This window comes from Numida meleagris, chromosome 8 (assembly GCF_002078875.1).
Source record: "Numida meleagris isolate 19003 breed g44 Domestic line chromosome 8, NumMel1.0, whole genome shotgun sequence".
In the NCBI taxonomy this organism is placed as follows: Eukaryota; Metazoa; Chordata; class Aves; order Galliformes; family Numididae; genus Numida; species Numida meleagris.
The window spans coordinates 16,548,424-16,570,887 of NC_034416.1; the positions used below are offsets into that span (position 1 = coordinate 16,548,424).

General features: G+C 44.8%; 1 protein-coding gene across 3 annotated transcripts; it reads left to right on the plus strand.

The window, feature by feature from the left end:
* Window positions 3,653-21,751, plus strand: LAMP2 (lysosomal associated membrane protein 2). Of its 3 annotated transcripts, none has more exons than XM_021406019.1 (9): window positions 3,653-3,848; window positions 8,143-8,261; window positions 8,765-8,978; window positions 9,528-9,689; window positions 10,477-10,691; window positions 12,018-12,137; window positions 12,406-12,475; window positions 13,259-13,426; window positions 21,065-21,751. In XM_021406019.1, exons 1-9 carry the CDS (start codon window positions 3,731-3,733, stop codon window positions 21,205-21,207), a joined length of 1,329 nt encoding a protein of 442 aa, XP_021261694.1. In that variant the 5' UTR covers window positions 3,653-3,730; the 3' UTR covers window positions 21,208-21,751. The 3 variants fall into 3 exon arrangements, with proteins under 3 accessions (XP_021261694.1, XP_021261693.1, XP_021261695.1); XM_021406018.1 differs by lacking the exon at window positions 21,065-21,751 and adding an exon at window positions 18,429-19,123 and having other exon boundaries at window positions 3,654-3,848; XM_021406020.1 differs by lacking the exon at window positions 21,065-21,751 and adding an exon at window positions 14,669-17,121 and having other exon boundaries at window positions 3,659-3,848.

The following is a 22,464-nucleotide window of genomic DNA, read 5'->3' on the forward strand; positions in this document are numbered from 1 at the left end:
AAGCCTACAGAATGCACGGAGTTGTCAGCCTACCTACTGAAAAATAGTTATCTTTTTTTCCCACGTGCAACAGATCTAACTCTGGCAATTTGGCATAACTCACAAAATGCACAAGTGTCATCTTCTGCCGCTTGTTAGCCCAGCTGCCTGACCGCCCCTCGCTGCAATGCATGTCATATCCTGCAGCAGCTGGGCTGCTCCTGAGCATCACCAGGTACCGCAAACCATCGGCACCGGCACTGCCCACATCTCACAGTGCCAGGGCTGCCAGCAGTGGGCTGGCCAAGGACCTGCTGATCCGTGCTCCTGGCTTCCAGAAGTCTGCTTACAGGCAGAATATCCCAGCCAGCACATGGTTAAAATGATGTTTTGAGCATGCTTGTATAACTCGCCTGTGGCCCAGCGCCGCCTCCTGTACCTTTGCTTCTGCCTGCAGGCTGGGAACGTGTTTTTCCAGCTGTGTCACAGCCTGAGCTCTCAGCAGGCGTTTGCAGGAAGTTCTGCTGCAGCCTGCTCTCTGATCCCTTCACCTCAGCACAAAGGTTTCTTTTTTTGGCATTCCACGTGATTGCCCCAGTCTTGACTCAGCAGTTTGCTGGCCCAGCAGCATTTAATGGTTTGGTTTTCCACCACCACCTCCTCCAGAAAAGCAGCAGCTCAGGAACACCGCCATCTGCTCAGAGCGAGAGTGAAGCGCAGCTTTCACACAGTTGAGATAGAAAGCGATTGTTTTAGAGCCGTGGCCCTCACGCTCCCCCAGTAACAGCCTGAAGCTCTCCGCTGCCAGGCTGTGCTGGGCAACGCCGCTCTTCATGCAGATGCCCAGATCTCAGCGCATCCCCGTTCTGCTGCACAGCACAAAAAGTGGGGCTGCACGAGGAGGAGAACCTCAGCGAGCGTTGGTACCCCTAAAAACAATTGGAATGAAGCAGAAACTTCTGCACGTCCTTGATATTCTCTTTGTCTTTTCTTCGTAAGCTGTACTCCTCTGCCCTGAGCATCAGAAACATTGGGACTCTCAGCACTTCATTAAACACCAAATGGTTCACTTCTGACACCCATTGCTTTTTGTAGGTCTTTGGATTAAGTCTGTTTACAGACACCACATCCAACCAGCTGAAGGATTCACCCAGGATTAAGCATGTGCTGGACATCAAGCATGTGTTGTGAATGAAGGCCATAGAACAGCCTATCTGTCTGAAATTAGTCTTGAATTTATGAACCAGTTCCTAAATAAGAAATCAGAACATGCTGCAGATCTGTGTTCGGTACATGACAGCACATTGTTAAAATTAGTGACATCGAACATGCAGTAAAAATGGAATGCTGTACAGAAACATCCCAGTGTTCAAATCCAGCAGCAAATGGAAGGAGTGTCTTAGGAAAACAGGATCAGCTTGACGCCCGTCAGCGGATCCCAAAACCATGCCAAATGCAAAATCATTTCTTTCTCTAAGCAAAAGGGAAGGCATTTTTTCTGCATCACAGTCACAATCATTCAGGCCTCTGTCGTTAGAGGAAAACAGCTGACCACAGGAGCTGGATCTTACGCTGCTGACGTCCTGTCACACGAATGCCGCTACCTTTAAGCTGCAACACTGTGCAAATAAATTACTCATTATAAATAAGATACAACGGGTGATTGTCAGAGGCTGGAAGCTGCCAGTACTGAACATACCGGCCTTCCACAGAACTTACTGGGAATTGAACAGCTACTGAACTCAGCCAGCACCATTTTTTCCTAAGGAAAGCTGGAGGATTTCTTAACAGAGGGAGGGGAGTGCAGTTTCACTTGGCTCCTCCCAGAGCTACGAGCAGAAGATGGGCTTTGGGAACGGCCCAACTGTTCTCCCTCGAAGGACAACACTGCCAAACCCCAGCTCCCATCAGTCAGCTCGGCCACAGGAGAGTGTCACTGCGCACGGCCACGCTGCTGTTCAGACCACAGACAGCCTTCGTGGAGAGCTGCCACGCTCTGATGGGTGAGGCACACAGGATTTGCTGGGCAAACTCCAAGGCTTCAGCTTTCTGCTAGCTCCTCTTACAGCCAGTTTGGTGCTGAATTCACTGCAAGCCTGGTCTAGTGGCTGGCAACCCTGCACTCAGCAGGGGGGTTGAACCTAGATGATCTTTGAGGTCCTTTTCAACCCAGGCCATTCTATGATTCTAAGCTGGACTGGGCCCATGCTCCGCTGTCCATAGGTCCAAGGAGGAACTTTGATTTATCTCAGCTGATGGTGCAACCCCTGAATAAAAACTGCACAAGTCATATTACAGTTAAATGATGTAACAGCACAAAACAGACGTGGAAAGCAGTTATATGGCATAGAGGGAGGGCAAAGCAATCAGGAGCAAACAGAGTAATCCATGCTCTGATATTAATGAAGCTATTTCTGGTGAGAAGTAATACATTGTTCCCTGTACTAAGCTGTAAGCTGTCCTGTTCTTTTAATCCTACACCAGATGCTAATTTCATTCCGTGCTGTTGAACAGAACCTGATTTGCTTGTTATGATATGTGCCATTTGGTTTCATTTCACACTCCACTAGGTCGGCATAATGCAGGCAAGGCAGGCAGGCTGCCGCTTCCTTCTGCAGAAGGTCTCGTTGTTTCACAGTCCATTTCCTTTGCATAAGCCGGAGACCAAAACAGTTGGGATTCTTCGCTCAGAACAAGCGGATATTTGAATATACCAATGATTATAAATAAAGCTACATGTCGTGAAGTAACTGTTCCAGTTAATGTGAAATGTGATATTCCAGAGCACAAAGTGCCTAGAACATACCAAACATTTTCTTCTCCTTCCATTAATGAAAGGCCATGTCAGCGTCTCTATCCTAATATTCAAACCCTCTTAATGTCACTGCTCTTAACTCTCTCAGAAATCACTCTTTATGAACAGAACCTTGCACAGAAGCAATGAAGAAACTCGAGGAAATGTAAAGGCAGCAGAGGCGGGTCTCTGCCAACCTCTGAAATGCTGTGTTCTTCCCAATGGAGCAGAGAAGGACAGGGGTAGTGCTGCTTTCAGGTGGTGCTTCCAGCCCTGCTGCTGTTACCCCACGCTCCCCAGCAGCCCGCAGCACACACCGGCCTGGGTCTTAAAAACGAGCCTTTTGTCAGGGAACTTCTCAGTAAATTAAGCCCAGAGGCTGAAAAAATAATAATAATAAAAAAGATTAGTTCTGTATATTTTGAAATTACATTAAGTTTTACATCTTTGATATTCACACGCAACGATGTCTGGACAGACGTGTGCTCGGAGGGGCGGTTATGAGGGGTGCTGCCCAGTCACCCCGGGCAGGGATGGCTGCAGCGGGACAGGCAATGGCGGTCATTTCTGCTGTCATTTCTCACCCCTTTATTTATTGCGGGTACAATAAATAAAGTGGTTCCATTCTTTATTGTTGTTATTTTTTTTTTTCACACCGGGCATCTCGGTGGATGCGCCTGCCCTCAGCGCTCCCACACTGCACACACCACGCGTCCCCTCAGCCTCGCTCTCGGAAGGGGCTCAGATCAGAAACCCCCTCGTTCCCGGCAGGGAAAGGCGGCACGCATCCCTCAGGGCCGCCCCAGACGGAGGAAGCGGGAAGGCCCGCCCGCCAGCCCGGCCCGCCGAGGGAAAATCCGCCCGCCCGCGGCACCGCGAGGGGCGCCCGATCCGCGAGCCGCGGGATCGAGCTCCGCCGCGGCGATTGGCGGCGCCGCCCCTCCCCTCACATGACCGATGTCGACGCTCTCGCCGCGCCCGCCTGCCCCTCGGAAGAGCCCCTCGGCCGGCAGCATGGCCGTGCCGCGCTGCCCCGCCGGACTCGCGCTGCTGCTGTTGCTGCTCGGCGCTTGCGGTGAGCGGGGCGCGTTGCGTTGCGCTGCGCTGCGGGGTGGGGGGGCTGTGCGGGCGGGCGCGTGCCGCTGTCCCCGGGGCACGTGACGCGGCCGCGGGCAGCTGCTGTGCTGCGGGCCGGCTGGGGATGGGCCCCGAGGGCGGGGGGAGCGCAGCCGGGGAGGCACGGCCCGCGGGGGAAGCGGGAGCGGAGCGGAGCGGAGCGGTGCGGGACAGCGCGGCCCGGCAGAGCCCAGCAGAGCCGGGCGGAGCCTCCCCGGGTCGGAGCGGGGCCAGGAGCCCGCTGCCTGCGGCCTCCTGGGGCAGCCCCGGGCCTGCCCTTGCAGAGGAGAAACAGCACCTTGTGGGGCTCCTGTTCTTATGGGGGAAAAACAGAAAAGGAAAATAATGAAGCTTCAATCGGGAGCGGGGCAGGCGCTGCTGCAGCTCTGCGTCTGATGCGCGGAGCTGCGCGCTTGCGGAAGGCATCTCCCTCACAGGAGCCGCCGGGAGCACGGGCCGTTCCGAGCTGCTCTCTGCGCTTCCCGCCCCGGTAGCGGCGCTGCCCGGCCCCGCTCCGCTCTCATCGATCCTTCACCCGCTCCGTCCGAGCGCCTGGTGCCTCACCGCCCGCTGGGGCCGCTTCCTCCGGCCGCGTTTTGCGGCTGGTTGTGCCGCGGCCTTCCGCCCGAGTGCCCGCCGGGCTCAGCGCTGCCTTTGGTGAAAGCAGAGTGTGACAAAGCAACACCGCCCCTTCGTGCCCTGCGCCCACGTCCCCCGTAAACGCATCCGCTGACCGGGGGTTGCAGAAAGCCAAGCTCCCTTCTGGTAAACCTAAGCTCCCGTGTGACCGTGGGCTTTGCTGTCCCCGGCGCTGTTATGCAAGCAGCGAGAGGAGGCGGGCTGGGCTGCTCCGTGTGGTGAGGAGAGCGCCCGTGCTTTGGGGCCTCTGTTTTTCCCATTCCGTGCTGTAAATGCAGCAGTTCACGCAGCCCGTTGCTGCGCTTGTGCTTCTTGCCAGCTGGGCTTGGTCTTTGTCACCTTTGCCTGCGTGGCTTTTGAGTTATTTCGAGGTAGACCAAATGCTTTAGACTGTGGGGAGCATGTATTTTCTTCCTTCATCTGGAAGAAAGGCCTACTGGGGAAAAACACACCAAAAAAATACCTGTTTTTGCAGTTGCAGTTACTTGCTGTCGGTGTCACTAAGTAGGTCAGGGTGTGCCTGGGCTGCCCTATGAACTTGCTTGGTGTGGCATTTCTCTTTGCTGTTGTATTTAATACCACCTATGCTGAAATATTACCTTTGAAGAAGTTATTTTCAAGCTCTATTCTCTGTAAAGAGGATGGTCGTGTACTATTTAACCCATTACTTCTGATACTACATCATTCTGAGGGTCTTTTCGGTCACAGTCAGTACAATATCTCCCTTCTACTGTCCCCTGCTAACTCCCAGCAAAAACAGAATGTCACATTCCTTCCTCTTTTTTTTTTTTTTTTATGAAGGTGGAAGAGACTTGCTAATGTAAAATAGCATTGAAAAGTTAAACAAAAATCACAGTATTACGAAGCAAATTACTGAGGGATTAATATTAAAATCCTCTTTGGTTTATGCTCTTCTTGTACTGTGTGTGTTGTGGCCCAGTGGAGTCGCTGGGCATGCTGGGCCATGTGGCCTGCGGGTGTGTATGTATGCAGGCACCACGGCTGGCCTGGCTGGGCTGCAGTCGCTGCCCATAACTTTAGATTTGGCCGTGTTCTTTCTGAAATTAGAATGGCTGGTAGACAGGTACAGTATCAAATCACTCCTTGGGTGAGAAGGGAGAGAGTTCTAGTGTTGCTGGAACTCCTGACTGACTCTTGGCAAGGAGTTCTGGTGCTGTGTGGTGGCAGATTGCAAGGCTGTTATCTCTTGGTTGCACCATAGATCTCTGTGCAAACAGTAACTCTCTTAAAAGCTGTGCTGCACCGTTCCTTTCACAACGTGCAGGTAATCTTTACTGTTGGGTGCCATGCTTGGGCATGAGATGTACTGCTTCTATCTGTTACCCTGCTTACTGAGGATCTCCCTGGTAGCTGTGGCCATCCTGAGCAGGATACTTGCTCTGGAACCTAACAGAGTTTTCTGCTGCATAGAAATAAGGCGCTTCAGATGTGCTGCTGTTCTTCATGTGTTGTTACATATGTTTTATTTTCCGCAGTCAAGAACCTCGTGATTCCTGTGGCGTTTGGTAGTTCTTATCGCTGGCTTTCCCACGTGTTCTCTGTCAGTCTGAAGAGGGAGCAGGGTTCCACCCTGGTCAGAATTCTCATAAGTAAAATTCAGACTGAATTTTTCGGTGGCCTTCGTCCAGCTGTTCATGAATGACAACATTTGGAAGTCTACGCAGAAGGCAGCTTGCTTGCTTTCAGGTGCCTCCTGCTTTGTACTTGGCAGGTGTTATGTATACACAGGACTGTTTTTTGGGTTGGTTTGGTCTTTCTGTTTGTTTGCTTTTTGGCAGCCATGCCTGCAGGGTGAGGAACTGGGTGTTCTTTGAATTTTTAGGTGTTGTTTATCTTCAAGATTATTAAGCAGAAAACTCCAGAAATCTGGAAAACAACCTGAGAGAGTAGGTAGTTCCAGTTCTGTCAAAACTGTCTTTATTCCAATTGACGGTCTGGAGGAATAATAGATGAAAATAAGTACACACAGAAATCACGTGTGATACAAGGCATCTTCTGCTTCCTTTTTGATGCCAAAACGTTGCGTTGCCCTTCTGACATAGTCTGAGTTTGCGCTGTGCTGAAGTTGGCATGCCAAACACAGTGGCACCAGAACAGCTTTCCCCAAGAGCAGGCTGCAGGTGAGCTGTGATGGACTGCGCTGCTGCAGCTGAAGTTCTGATGTGCCTTAAGCTTCTCAGGGATGGTGTCCTTCTGAGAGCAGCAAAACAGAGCTTAGCTTCCTGCAAATGGCTGGGGAGAGGATGGATACCAAGGCTGCTTCTGTTGGTGCGGTTGGAGCCTGTATTAGGAGGTCAGAGAAAACCAAAACTAAGTATGGCTGTTGCAACAAGAGCTCTTAGAGCTTACTTAATAAGTTGTTCAGTGAGCTGTTGGGGACAGGGTGCACGTTCATGTGCCTGTTGCAAACAAATAGAGTATGGCCTGGATTACTTAATGTGACACTTAAGTGGCACTGCCAGGCGTTGTGCTTGGTCAGGTGGGATGATGTATTTGCTGCCACCATTGAAGCTAAAACTCCTTGAGGTTTAGTGCTTCAAGTCTAGAATAAACCATGTGAAAACCCTCATTTACTGCTTTGTCCTTGGTCTGAAGTGTTCTTACAACCCAATAGTTATGTTAGGGTTCTAGCACTGATAAATTAATGGTGTGGTATTGGGCACAGTTTGCTTCAGAGTCAACACAGTCAAGTTTCTCCTGGCTGTACCTTGGATGCTTGTTACAGAAGGTGCTCCAAGCAGCATAACCAACGCAGGCTGTGCTTGAATGCTGTTACAGCCAGCTGTCTTGTGTGCTGAGCTTTATGTTGCTGGTAGAAGAGAGAACTGGTATGGGGCAGGGAGGGAGCCCTTTATGTCAAGGTAAAGCATGATGCAAAGTGTGAAGTACCGTGGCTTTTGTGTGTTGAGGGGTGAAAAACTCAGATGGCTATTGAAGAGAACTGTGTGATCATAGTTACCATCACTTTAAGGAAGTGAGCCTGACAAACATCAACCTTATGTTAGTCAGGAATGATGCTTCTGATACTTCTGACAAGTCTGTTTTACAGAACTGTGGCAAACTGGGAACGGTGAACAAAGCCAAGTGAGAAGTGACTACTAGGATGAAATCTCTGTGTTGAGAGTCAGACCGGGTTAAAAATCCAACTATCATGAGTTCTCTAAAACCTTGAATAAAATTTAACATCCATGTCCTTTGAGCCAGAAATTGTAGAAATGCAATGAAAGCACACTGATCTTTCTTAGAGGTCAGCTGAAGTCATACCACTGATGAAACAACACAGAGACTCTGGTCGACAAGCACTACATTGTTCCAAATGCTGTGTTCGTGCAGTTCGGTTTACTCAGTTTCAGTCAGCAGAAAGCTAATGCTCATTTGAATTGTTGGCCTTGGTCAGGCAAGTAGACTATAAATTATCCTTTCAATTTTTATTTAGCATTGATAACTTCATGACAGGCTTCCTAGTTTTAACATGTGTTAGATATCTGCCTATCAATTCAGTGTCTGATATAGAGAATCCAGTCTGAAATAATTTGCTACTTTGCAATGAACGTAAAGTCTATGTCTTAATGGCTAGTAATTGTATCTTACAGGTTTTTTCCAGTCCTATGCAGTGGAAGTAGATCTAAAGGATGCCTCTAATGTTACATGCTTGTACGCACAATGGATGATGAAATTCTTGATAAAATATGAAACAAACAGCAGTGATTATGTAAGTATTTGGAGCTAGCTTTTGTTGAGAATTGTATTTAGTCTGGGATAAAACAATTTGATACATTTTATATTTAGTTTATTGATTTTTCTTGATAAAGGCAATTACTAAGAGTATTCCTAAACATCCATTGAAAAGAATAAGTTCTCAATTAATAATACAAATAACTGACAGGTGCCCTACTGCACTTAGAAAGCATACTGGTCAAACTTGGTGGGTTTTATTTATCATTGTGGCAGGATTCTTAAACTAAACAGTGAATGCTAATTGTGCTTTGGCATAGTGGAGTTTATCAGCCAGGTTAAATTTGTAATTCTGTACTCAGATCTGACGTGGCTCCCTTGTGAGCCAGGTGTCTGGTGGGTTATTCTACAAAACGGTGGAAAAGCCTGAAATAATCTTACTGATCTTGTGGAAGGTTCCATCTAACTCCAGCAGGTTTAGAAGGTTGTCTTGGGGAAGAAGGGCTATCTGAAAATAGGGCAAACTTTTTTTTCTTCTAGAAAAATGCAAGCTTGGAGTTGACATCCCCTGTGACACACAACGGGAGTGTCTGTGGCAATGACACACAAGCTGCGCTTGTGGCAGTGCAGTTTGGAGATGGTCACTCTTGGAGCATTAACTTCACAAAGAACAACGAAACTTACCAGGCTGAGTTTATCACATTTACCTACAATACCGGCGATACTGCTGTCTTTCCTGATGCTAAAAGACAAGGTAACATTATCCAGTGTCCCTGACCTTGCTTGGCTTTTCCAAAGTTTGAAGTACTAAGAATGTATCTAACGACTTCAATGCCATATTGCTGCTGCTGCTCATAGTACCTGCGCACTGGATAAGAGTGCAGACTAGTTGGGTCGACTAGTGCCTTAAGTTAGCTTAACTAACTAGTGCCTTTAAGTGGAACAGAAGGGGAAGGTTAACCGTTTGAACAGCCTTAATGGGGGATGTGCTGCTAGCACATAACAGGCAAAGAGAAGACTGATTTCTATGTGTTCACCTTCTGCCTAACAAAACAAAAAGTGTTAGGCTTTCTGTGTGTACTTAATCCAACCAATAGGGTTTTTTCTTGAAGAAAGACTTGGAGTTCTCCTTTCTAAAGACTTCTCTGTGTCACATCAGGTCAGGGCACTTGGGTGAAACATTCAAGAGAGGTTAGACTTAGTTCCTATTATTTCTTTGTCTTATGAATTATAGAAAATGTAACGCTACCTGTAAATGTTCTTGTGGTAAACAAGGCATTAAAATATTTGTTTTTATTTGTAGGACCGGTTACAATTGTTGTAAAGGATGGTATGCATCCAATTCAACTGAATGATGTCTTTGTGTGTCATCATACTACCTTTTTTGAAGTAGAAAACGTAATGCAGATTTTCTGGAATGTTACTGTGCAGCCTTTTGTTCAGAATGGCACAATTGGTAAAAAAGGTGAGTGCTTCAAATTGTAAATGGGCTTTTTTCTGTATTGCATCTTAGTGCAGGGAGTGAAACCCAGTAATAAAGAAAAAAAATCCAACAGTTCTAACATGTGCCATGTTGAATAGTGTGTGTGTGTATATATATATATATATCTTCAGCGATGTTGTTCCTTGTTCCTGGAAAAAAAGATATCCATAGAGCAAATCCAGTCATGTGTAGTGATGTTCCCATGCTAAAGCAGTATTCTAATAAAGAGTGCATTTGAGGGTATTAAACACTCCAGAAGTGTTGCTGCGGACTACATCATTTGAGCTTGGAGGTTTTTCGACTGATTGCTTTCTGTTTTCAGAGGAAAATTCTCTGCTTTTTCATTTAAATAATATAAAGCCTGCGGTAGCTTGTTGTCTCGTAGCTCTACTAGTCAGACGAGACCAGCCTATCATCCTGCTACATATCAGATTGTTTACTTAAATTACACGTATCACAGTTTTATAAGCACTAACATTTACTTTTGTGGATGTGTTATGCTTCAGTGTATTAGAGAAGTAGTATTGTTTGTGGTACGTGGATTTAAAACTGTGAGCAACGTAGAATTTCTTAGAAAAAATTGCAGCTGTTAATTGCTTGGAGTACTGTGCCATAGTGCTGAGTTGGAGACTCTTCGCTTGGTGATGAGCAGATTGCCATTGAGCTTAGATTTCAACTTAGGAATTGGTATTTGTATCAAAATAACCTCTCAGTCATAAGCCTTAATAAAAACGTCGTCACTGAAATGGCAATTAAACCTTCTTTTCAGAGTTTAGATGTCATACTGATACACCTACTTCTGCACCTACTGTTCTGCCTACTGTTGCCAATGTAACTACTGCCTCTACCACCATTTCACCTGCTCCAACCACCACTGCCAAACCTGCTGAGAATCCAGTCACAGGAAACTATTCTCTCAAAACTGGAAATAAAACTTGTCTTCTGGCTACTGTGGGGCTGCAGCTGAATGTTTCCCGAGACAAGGTGCCTCTCTTATGTTTTCAAATTGTGGAGTAGAATCATAGAATGATTTGGGTTGAAAAGTACCTTGTAGCTCATGTAGTTCCAACTCTCCCCTGCCATGGACAGGGACAGCTCCATTGGATCAGGCCCCACCCAGCCTGGCCTTGAATGCCTCCGTGAATGGGGCATTCAGTTTCTCTGGGCAGTACATCACCACCTTCATAGTAAAGAATTTCTTCTTTGCATCTAATCTGAACTTACTTACTCTCTTTTAGTTTAAAACAGTTACCCTTTGTCTTATCGCTGCGTAACTTGGTCAGAAGTCTTTCCCCATCTTGTGGGCTTCCTTTAAGTACTGGAAGGCTGCGATAAGGTCTTTTGAGCCTTCTTTAGGCTAAACAACCCCAGATACCCCAGCCTGTCTTCATATCTCCAGTCCTCTGATCACTTTCATAGCCCTCTGGACTCACTCTAGCAGATCCATGTACTTCTTGTCCTGGGGGATGCCAAGGTGCAGTGCAGTACTCCAGATGGAGTCTCATAAGAGTACAGTAGAGGGAGAGAATCACCTCCCTTGTTCTGCTGGCTGCACTTTTGATGCAACCCAGGATACACTTGGCTTTCTGGGCTGTGGGTGTGCATTGCTGGCTCATTCAAAGTTTTTCATTCATAAGTACCCCCGCATCCTTCTCCAGGAAGCTGTCCTCAATCTGTACTGGTGTTTTAGATTGCCCTGAGGTGCAGCACCTCTCACTTGGCTGCGTTGGAGTTGATGAAGAACAACAGAAGGGTTGCTGTGGTCTTTTTGTGTGAGTGCAGAGTGTTTGCCTGGTACACTGCTGGCTGTCCAGAACTGCTTCCAAGTGTACAGGACACCTCTCTGACCACAGGATAATTCTGAGGCCCAATACCCAGTTAGCTGCAAACCCTTACCTTGATCAAATGTAACTGGTTACTAGGAGTACCTATCAGCTCGTTGAAAGCCTGGAACTTTCTTAGGCTCCTGGGGCCTGCAGCCGCTGCCTTTTCCCACAGAGGGAGCCAAAGCTAAGCAGCTAAGCTGTTCTAGGTGCACAAAAGACAAATGCCCTGACCTTTCGTTTTATTTATTTATCTATCCTTTTTAAGTGGAAGTGAAACTCCACAGGGCAATTTGTCTCAGTGTTACCAGCATGGAAAGTAACTCAAGCAGCTTTGGTTGCGTAGTAGCTGGACTTGGTCTTTGTGCTGTCTTCTCCTTGATTACATGCTTTTCTAGTGTAAGGCTGCTGCTAACTGAAATAATAGATACATGATAGATTCCTAATGTTAGCTGAGCTCCTTTGACATGGTATGTATGTATTTCAGCATCTTCTGATCAATATCGATCCGAAAACAACTCGTGCAGATGGGACCTGTGGTAACACATCAGCTACTCTGAAATTGAATGATGGAAATAAGACGTTAATAGATTTCACATTCATTGTTGTAAGTAACTTCTGCTTTAAGTTTCTGCTTTAACAGCATTGCGTGATGAGCATTTGTGGTTAAATCCTGCAACTTGCTCCTGATTTGTTCCCATAAAGGAAGTGAGGCTGTCTAGCTGACTGCCATTTGCCTCAGAGCAAATGGGTAATTGGGATGAAGTTGTGGGGAAATGTAGGACTATGGTAAATGTACTAAACATTGGAAACACGTTATTAAAATTGAAAATGCAGAATGACACACTGACAGTTGGTTCTTGCTTGTTAAACAGAATGCAAGCGTACAAAAATTTTATCTGAAAGAGGTGAACGTTACACTGCTCAACCATCAGAATGGTTCTGGTAAGTAATACCTGCATTTAAAGTGAATGTAAGCTTTAGTTCAATTGCTACATTTAATCAGATACTTTTGATCAAAATACTGCTCGTGCTCACTGTTACTTCCTACATCTATGTCTTTTAGCTGGTACGAACAAAAGTAACCAGCACAAATGATCACCAGGGTTATTTGAAACAGCAACGTAGGATTGTGCTGAGACTTCTGCTAACAGAGCCTCTTTTTGATAAACGTAAATTGAGAAGGCTTCTCTTACATTACAGTTCTCAGTAATGTAATATTCTGAGGTACAAAATAAATTTTGTCAACTGTGAAGCTTTTTGTTTTTCCTAAAGCAGCCGTTGTCTTTGCTTGAAAATGGTGTCGTATCTTCCTGCCGCTTCTGCTCAACACTGGAGAAGAGTCCAGTCCATCAAAAACTCAAGCATTCCTTTTTTCTTCCAAATCAGAAATATATATATTTTTAAAGCTGTCACAGCTACTGCAAATAAAGAGCGCTGAAGTGCTTGCACTTCTTCTGTGTTGGGATGAGTGAAGGTATGAGAAAAGCCTAGTGTCATATCTTTATGGAGGACAGGCTACTGCTAAGTATTCAAATATCTGAAAGAAGCCAGGCAGTGAAGGTAAGCAGGCCAATCAAACTTCAGACTGCTTTGTATTTTAGAGTAGCCAAACCTGAAAAGCTGGTCCATCTAGATTCAGCTCCTCGGTCTTATGAATGTATTAGCATGTTTCTTGTTTTTAAAGTAGGCATGGAAATTTCCTTTTTCCCTTTTTTTTTTTTTTAGTCATTTTAACTGCAGATAACAACAACTTCACCAAATGGGATGCTTCCCTCGGTAATTCTTATATGTGCCACAAAGAGCAAACTCTGGAGATTAACGAAGATCTTCAAGTACATACTTTTAACCTCTGGGTTCAACCATTCCTTGTGAAAGAAAATAAATTCTCAATAGGTAAGTTATTTTATTTTTGTGCTAATTCTTGAAATGCTTGTGAAATTCTTACTTGCTAGAAAGTACCAGAGCTGGCCATAAGTACTTTTTTTTAAGCTTTTGCCCCAGTGTATTTTTTTATATACGTGTAACTAAACTTCTGAGACTGACGTTCAAGTTCAGGGAAGGTTGTCAGCTTTGTTCTCAGTATGTTTAAAAAAAAAAAACCACAACAACAACAAAAAAACCAAGTCTGCTGAGTTTTTCAGTTCCCCTCTTGAAGGAGCTAGCGGTGCTGAAGAGGGCCTTAGCATCGCATGGGTTAGAAGACTTCTGACATCTTAACATGTAGCTTTTTGTAGCATGAATACATAAGAAAATGGGACAGAACTTAAGTGGAAGTGATCTTTAACAACTTCAGGTAATTCTTCAGACCTATTGGTCTAAAGAAGGTCTAACATTCCTAAGGAATAGGAATGTTACAGAAAAAGGAACTGAGTTTCTTCTGGAAACACTCTTGTATATCCAGGACAGAAGAAACATTCCAGGGTGTTGTTTGCTTCATTATCCTAGTCGTGTCTGGGGAAAACTGGAAAGATTTAAATGAACTTATGAATAATCTTTAGCATATCTTGGTCCTTGTGTTTTGTAACAATACTTGCAGATTAATCTGTAGACAAATAGTCTGGGTGCGGATTTTTGAGCTCTTTTTTTCCCTAGGGAGAGGTAAGTTAACTCTCCAGATTGTATGCAGGGTGACCAACATTTACAATAATATGCTCTGAAGAGTTATAGTGCCATTGTACCCTGTATTTCTAGTTGCAGCTAGCTTCCTCCTCTTCCTCACAATTAGTGGTTCCACCTCACTGTAACGGTTCTTGCTATGTTCTCAACACCGAATCCAGGCTGCTTTATTCTTAATCAGTAAATGCACCAGACTTGCCTTAAGCATGAAATAGATAAGCCTTGTTCTGTCTTAGCAATGGAATAGCTGCTCCCTTGTCTTGTACAGATTTTGTGCACGTGAAAGCTCATACACCAGGCCACTTCCTTTAGCTTGTTTATCAAATGTGCAAAATGATTTATAATGCTTAGCATGTGCTAGAAATACACATGAGAACTCTGCAGTTTGTTCTTAGTATGAACCTGTAAAAATTCTTGATTTTGAGCATCTTCATGTTAAGGAAAATAGATTTTTATACCACGCTTGGCAAGTATTCTGTCTTTATTTATTCCTTGTTGCAACCTTTTTCTTATCTACAGCCCAGGAGTGTTCGCTGGATGATGACACCATCCTAATCCCAATTGTAGTTGGTGCTGCACTTGCTGGCTTGATTGTCATTATAGTGATTGCTTACATAATTGGCAGAAGAAAAAGCTATGCTGGATATCAAACGTTGTGAATCAAAATGTAATCACTGTTCTGATTTCACCCTTAATGAAGCAAGTGCAAGTTCCGAAGTCCAAAAAAGCCCCAAAACTTAAGACTAAATACTATCAACAGCTAATGGGAGTTGGGAAGCAAGGGGAGAATGTTTATCTCAGATGAAGCAGAACTACGTTTTTAGTCTTCCAGCTCCAAGAAGATGACGTGAGTCTTACAGCTGTTACGAAAATGTCAGCTATCGCTATTGGATAAATGATTAGGCTAAGGGTTTTATTTTGAACAAAACCTTGACATGTTTAGGATTTATTTTTTTCTTTTTACAAATCGTAGCCTGAAATAGAACACATTCTAAACTGATGTGCATTGGGCAAAACCCAGAACTGCATAGGATTTGTACTTGCTTCTCTCCTCTGCATTCCTTAGTTGTTGTCATATTTGTGGGTTAAGTTGCCAGCGTTAGTCACCATGTTGACTCATGTAGTACTTACCAAGGATTGTATGGTGCCCAGTAACAGCTTTGTTTTTCATAGAGTTGAACTTCAGGCTGGTGATGGAGTGATTTTTTTGAAGTGGCAGCGGTAACTTACTTAGCTTTGATGGAGTTTGAGTAGTTTACTCCAGCCTTGGTGGTTTTGGGAATTATCCCCATGCCATGGCTGTACAAACAAAGTGGGTAACCTGTCCCTGCCAGGTGGAGGATGTATTGGAAGAATTCGGTGCGGTTTCCAAATGCTTTTCAAAAAAAAACAGTGTTTTTTTTCTTTTTTCCTTTTTTTTTTTAAGAACTGTTAGGCATGAATTCTTCATTGTGGCAATCCCCTGAAATATTCAGCTGAGGCAGAATTCTGCTAAATTCATGCGGTGTTTTTTTTTTGTTTTTTTTTTTTGCTGGCATCAATTTAAAGGGAATAACCATTCTAAATAGTCCAGAACTTTAAAGTGCACTTAACTTTATACTTTGCACAGAACTGGTCTATCTTGTTGCTTTGAATGACCGTTGTAACTTAAAGATGCTTTCGTTTAATGAGCCAGTATCTGTTGCTGCAACTTGAGCTGTCTTTAAATCTTCATCTTGAAAGGTTCTCTGCTAATCAAAATCCACATTACAACTGTCTGCCATTGGCATTCTCAGTGTTTAATGTGCTTTATGTTTGACTGTGTGCTGCGTAGCTTCCCTTAATGTTAAGAATGCAGAAGCCAAACGAGTCTGAGATGGACCCACTATGCCTATTTTCCCTGCTGCGTGGAAAGGCTGACTAGCTTAAATACACAGTGCAGATGGACTGTCCTTAAGCTGCAGCTCTGTAGAGACTAACCCTAGCTGCACAACCTTTTTCTGTCCTCTTTATGCTGTAATAGTTTTTATTGCATGGAAAAAAAGAACTTTTCTAAACAATGCGTGACTTTTTACTTATGTCATAACACAAGCTGCTTAAACTAGTCATTTAACAAACAATAGCCGTGCCCTTTAGAATGAGTTTAGCCTGCAACAAAGCTGCTTTCGTGTTTTATTAGTGTTTTCTAGGGTTGTAGAGATGTCTGTGGCATGTTTGTATACAAACCACTTCTTTCAGTAACGTTTTTTTTGGTGAAAAGTTTCATCTTACCACTAGCTAGGGAGGCAAGAACGGGCGGATGGAGCTGGCTATAGCTTGTAGACTACAGCTTGAAGTTTGCTTCAGTTACTGAAAATCATTTTGATGAAAGTGGGGAACGACTGTTAAGTTTAATCTCAAAACAGACTTCAAGGCTTTACTTTTTAATTAAAAAAAATATATCAACTAGTGGCTCTAATGGTTTTCATATTAATATATCCTTAAATGCAGAAGTTCATACAGATTTTTAGCTTTTTACTGACTGATGTTCAGCGTCACCAGATATATGTACACCTGTGTTAAGGAGTAGTCACCACACTGTCCTCATCTGATTGTTGCATTTTTGAGCTGTGCGTGGTTTTTAAGCGATGAAATAGAAGATGGGAGTGCCTTGCACTAAAAATTCAGCAAAACTAAATGCCTCCTTGCCAAAACCTGGAAGCTGCTCTTCATCTGGAAGCGTATTGGCGCCGAGGTTAAAGTACTCCTAGACCGATGTGCAGATACCTGGTTCTAAAACATCTGCTTCACCTGACTGCCTGTTGTTACCAAACCACCACTTTTCCTGTCTGTGTTGCTCCATAGGGAATTGTCAACCTGCTCAACCTGTGCTCTAAATAATAAAGATTGTTCTGTTTCTTAAGGAAACTTGTTCATATTTTTTAACCGATTTGAAAGTAGACATCTTGTATTATCTTTTTTAAACGAAAATAAATGAGTAAGGCCAACTTTAACCAGTCTATATCTGAGACTCTGTTGTATAACTTGTGAAGGCACTCCTCAGAGAGCCCTCGGTTGCCTGTGTGTTAATGTTTTGCTTTTTAGCACATTCTGAAGTGTGCTTGGGTGCAGTCATCTAACAGAAGACAACTTGAGTACTAATTGAAACGCTACAAGTCTGGTTCGTCATTAGAAATTTGCTTGTAAGCTGTTCTGGCAGTTGCAGCTCCTTCCAGACAAGCTACCTTTCTCGTGTGATTTCTGCTAGCCATCTTAAGCTGATGTACAGCTGTGAAAAGTTCGGCTTTTCTTTTTGCAGTCATCCTGGGAAGTAAAACAACCCCTGCGTTTAGAGAGAGTGGGAAAGCATTAGGGGCCTTCTGGTTAGCAGCTTCATCCTCCAGGGCAGAAGCAGTGTGATCCTGGCTGTGCTGCCAGTTCTGGAAATAGTTCTGCTCAGCGCTTCATTTTTTTCCTGCAGTGAGAGGCGTTAGGCTTCCCTTCAGCATTCCCCCTTGCTGGCCTGTGTTGTGGACTCGGTGGTGATGTGACAGGAGGAACAAGTGCCATGTAATCCTATGTCCTTCCTTCTTGATTCTAGTCTGCGCTGCATATATAATCATTAAAATTTTCCTATCTTCTCTGCTACCCAAAGACAAAATAAAATGATTACCTTCCTAGAATCAGCTAGGTCAGCTGAAGCTTTTTAATGTGAAGAAGAACAGATATTTCAATAAAAAGCATAACAGCTTGCATTCCTAAGGCTGTAAATCCAATTGAACTCAGACTACAGTGGGACTGCAGGTATCAAGCTGCCATCAGCTCGTTGGTACGTGTCAGTCTGGATGAGTCTATGACAGAACTTGAAAGTAGCAGCAGAGCAGGAATCACTGTTGTCCTACAATAAGCGTAATGACTTTGTAACTTTTTCTGAATCTTTTTTTAGTTAAAGCATTACTATTTTGATTAATTATACCTCTAGCATTGCTCTCCATCCTGGAGATTTGCAGTAGGTACCTACACAAGGGAAGCTTGGATGTCGTGGTGTACCAGGGATGTACAATAGCAATAAATGTGCAGTAATATACAGATACCAGCTGTGCAACAAAGGAAGTGATGGAATGATGGGTCTGTTAGTATGATGCTTGGGAAGGGGACTGTTGCTGCTGTACTTCGGGGAGGGGGAGGAGGACAAGGACAAGATGACTGTCTTAATGTCCTACTGGGGAAAGGGTAACTGTTCTGGATAATTAGAGCATGATTATGGTATTAAGTATATTAAAATGCGTTTCTTTTTCAAACTTGCCCTTTTTCTATTTAGCTGAAGACTGCAGCCCAGAGGTGGACTACTTCATTGTACCCATAGCAGTAGGAGCAGCTTTGGGAGGATTAGTTGTCCTAGTAATTATGGCTTACTTTTTGGGCCACAAGAAACAACATAATGCTGGATATGAGCAGTTTTAAAATGGGAAAGTTTTAACTTTCTTGAAATAAATTACTAAATCTCATCTCAGAAGACTCAGAGCAGCAGCTCTGCCCAGTCAAAGTGCTTATTAAAGCTAGCACCTGGCTAAGAACTCATGTGGCATTTATTGTTGTGGTTTATATTTTCTTCACAAATAGCACAGAGTATATCCTGGTTCATAATCAACTGAGGAACTGATTGCATTTTCTCTAAAATGCTACACATCAAGTTTCAGAATTGTAAAGACGTGCGATGGCATTGTATGAATAAAGATGGTTTTGTTCTGGTCTGTGGAAACGGCATTTGATGTGTGCTTGTGGATGTGAAGTATTAATGTATGTCATCTATCATACACTGCAGTATGTTTTAATTATTATTGACTGTGCCTTATATACAGTTTACTAAATATTATAACTGCTCTGAGATACCAAGATTTCTGGTCTTTTAGCTTAAAGATGCCATGATAGTAGTCCTCCTGAATTCTTTTTCAGCTGGTGAATGAATGCCTCCTTTTAAAAAATAAAAATAAAATATTGTCGTAGTTTTCTCTATGGAATAGCTTAAACGTGGAAAATGGGAGAAAAAAAAATGGGCTCTTAGTTGCATCTCATGATTGTAATGAAAAGGGAAGATGACTGTTCATTTCAGGCCCAAAAATCTTGGTAGCCAAAATTTCTGGTTATTTTGATCACAGACGCTCAGTGCCATGGCTGGAACGCTCGGTCCCCGTTTGTGCAGCCTGAACACGGGCTGTGCTCACGGTGACGAGCTGATGTCCACTCGTGTCTCTGGAGACGCTCCTCCGAAGCTTCTAACAGTTGTGCAGTGGCAGTGTGTGGTAGCTGGGGGCCAACAGCAGTGGCAAGCTTGGGAGAGGTGAAGGATGGGATGTTCCTGGTGGCAAGCATTAAACCCTTTTTGCGCTGTCCATTAGTGTCTTGCAACGGTGCTGTATTGCAATCCGTGTTGCAGCAATTGCCTTCCTTTAAAGAAGAGAAAAAGGGAATTTCTTTTGCTGTCTACTGGGCACCTTTCGTCCCTAGCAAATTCTTTTGTAGTAATAAGCCATTATCCAGCGTGTAGTAATTAAATTGTGTGCGTTGATCTCCAGTGATCCGCGGTGCCTGAACACACGGCACAATTGAAGCTTCTCTTTCGAGACGCTTAAACACTTCTCTCAGCAGTTGGAATGACCTCACCTGGCTCTGTGTGAGTTACAAGTTCTGCTCCTATTTCCCCGCTTTGGAGCATTGCTCAGCTTGGCAGTGGGTGCCTTCAGCTTGCCAGAGCTCAGTGTTCTCAGGTGCTGAGCTTCCATGTGCTCTTGCTTTCCTACCTCCGAGTAAAAGGCCTTACACAGCCTTTCTTGGAAAGTCACTGCGCTGGACTGTAAACTTCCCATCACCGAGGCTGGTTCAGACCGAGGCTGGTTCAGATGCTCGGATAGCTTAAATATTCACTCAATAGCTGATCACTTCTGACAAAGCGTGTTGCTTACTCCGTTCTAATATGAACTCAAGCAAAAAATAAAAGCTCTGCTGCAAAAGCACAGAGCCGAGCGCCCTTGCAGTGCTGGAGCAGCGTGCTGCCATGGTATCTCATCTCACTGAGTGTTTCCTCTTGGCACCGCGCGCACAGAGCTCTGCTCTGCCTTGAAATGGGTGCAGAAAGCGAAGCCCTGCTTCTGTGCGCGCTCGCAGCGTACCACGGAGTTTGGGATGAGTTCCCAGCGTTGGTCACTAGCGCTTGCACTGGGTGTTGGCATCGCTCAGGAGTTCGTTGCATCCTTTCCAACTGGTGTATTGAAACCCGCTGTGGTGCTACAGCTGTCTCCTCTTTGTTCTCTTCTGTTGGTTTCAGTCAGACCTGCGTCGTTCTCAGCTGACACCGACAACGCTTTTCTTGTGTTTGTATTGAAAATAAATAAAGTTACCCACCCAAACAGAGCGTCCCTCAGTGTTTTCCATTCGGTGCTCTCAGCACGCGTCCCTGGGCTGTCCTGGGGAGTCCTGAGGAGTTGGTTTGCTGCCTGTTCGCTGTCTGCATGTCCAAAGCATCAAGAAATGGGAGTGGTTGGGGGGGTTGGGGAACCTCTTGGTAAGGCAGCGCTGTACCAGCCTGTGTTTTATGTCACTTTGTTGCTGTTAACTGAGTTGTGCGTGGCCCACACGTGCTCAGCCCGCTGCCTCGTCCGCGCATCCCTGGTGCATCTGTGAGCGCAGCAAAGCAAGGTGAAAGGTAACGTAGAAATTGCAGGAAGAGTTTTACCAGTGCAAACAATGTGCTAGTATGTGTTTGAAGAGTCTTTGTATCCGTTCTCCGCTCAATACTGATTTTATTTCAAATGTATCATGTATGGAACGCGCTGTTCTCAGAAGCGTTGAGTGTCTTTGCTCCTTGCTTTACTTGGTTTCTGACACTTGGTTTCCTTTACTAATTTGTTCTCACTTCCCTTTTTGTTTTTTTGTTTCTGTTTTTTGTTCTTTCTGCAGCTGAAGAATGCTTTGCTGATTCTGACCTCAACTTTCTTATTCCAGTCGCAGTTGGCATGGCACTGGGCTTCCTTATCATTCTTGTCTTTATATCTTATATCATTGGAAGAAGAAAAAGTCGTACTGGCTATCAGTCTGTATAATCTCTTAATTACTTCTCCGCTGCCGCCCCTCTGCTCTTCTCCTGACCCGTCCCTTTAAAAACAAACAAAACGTTCATAGCTTTTTTAATTAAAAACTAAGAAACACGTCACAACAAAATAATACGGCGTGAGATGGATTGGAAATTTACTTGAAGCTACCGTGTGGTTTTTGGAGAAAGTGTGTTCTGAGGAGCACAGAAGTGAGCGGGGTTACGCGTGTCCACGCGAGGGATGTGATGGACTGCGGGTGACACGGAGACACCTTCCTTCTGTTGTCTTTTGATATGAGAACATTTCTAGTTGTGTACAGCTGTCAGATACTGATAAAACCACGCGATAAAGTAGGAATGCTGCACTGAAAAGGATTGTACGTGCGGTGGGAGAATGAAAGCAAAGCTCGTGGTGCTTCTGTCTGGAACTCGGCTCGTGGCTGTTGTCTTCTTTCATCGTTTAGCAGCTTGTTCCTGTGAACCGGTCTGAATTTCCTCCTTCTGAATGTAAAGATAGTACCTCACTAATAAACCAACTTCCTATGAGGAGAACATCTGCACTTCTAGTAAATTCATGTGTTTAAGATGAGCATGGAGAGGCTGACCGCTAGTGCGCGTGCAACGGCTTTGCACCAGTGTGCCTGTAACTCCTTGTTTGCTAAGATGAGGCTCAGTCCTGGAGAGTCTCGCTGCTCAGGAAAGCCGGCGCTCTGCTAAGGCTTGCGTTTGTGTTGCTTTCTCTGGCTGCATTCTCCTTCTGTTCTGAGCTCAATTGCGGAACAAGGACAGCAGGGTGGAACCTCGCTGGCAGCAGCGTGCCTCGGCTCATGCTCTGTGCTAAGAGCGACTCGTGAGAGGAGCAGGCAGCTCCGGTCCGCGTGAGGCTTGGGTGTTCCGAGGAGCAAGAGCACATTGTGCTGGGATCCCTGCAGTCCCGCAGGCAAAAAGGAGATTGCTGAAAAGCTGCGATCTAGAAATGTATTCATAGGATTAATCTGGCCTTAACCTCCTAATTATCATTCTCTCAAACAAAATGTTGAACAGGGTAAGAGCACAAGCCCTCTGTTAGGAGAAACGGTGAGCGTGAAGCAGAAACTCTATAGTAAAGAAAGTGACTTGTAAAGGAAAAGAGCGCCTGACTTGTCCAAAGCTGCTTTCCCTGTTCTTTCTTTTCCAGTTCTGTGTTCTGCAGCAGATCTGTGCTGAAACAGAAGCTGTGCTCTGTGGCTCAGTGCTGCTTCGCTCCCCCCGCTGCGTGTTGGAGCCA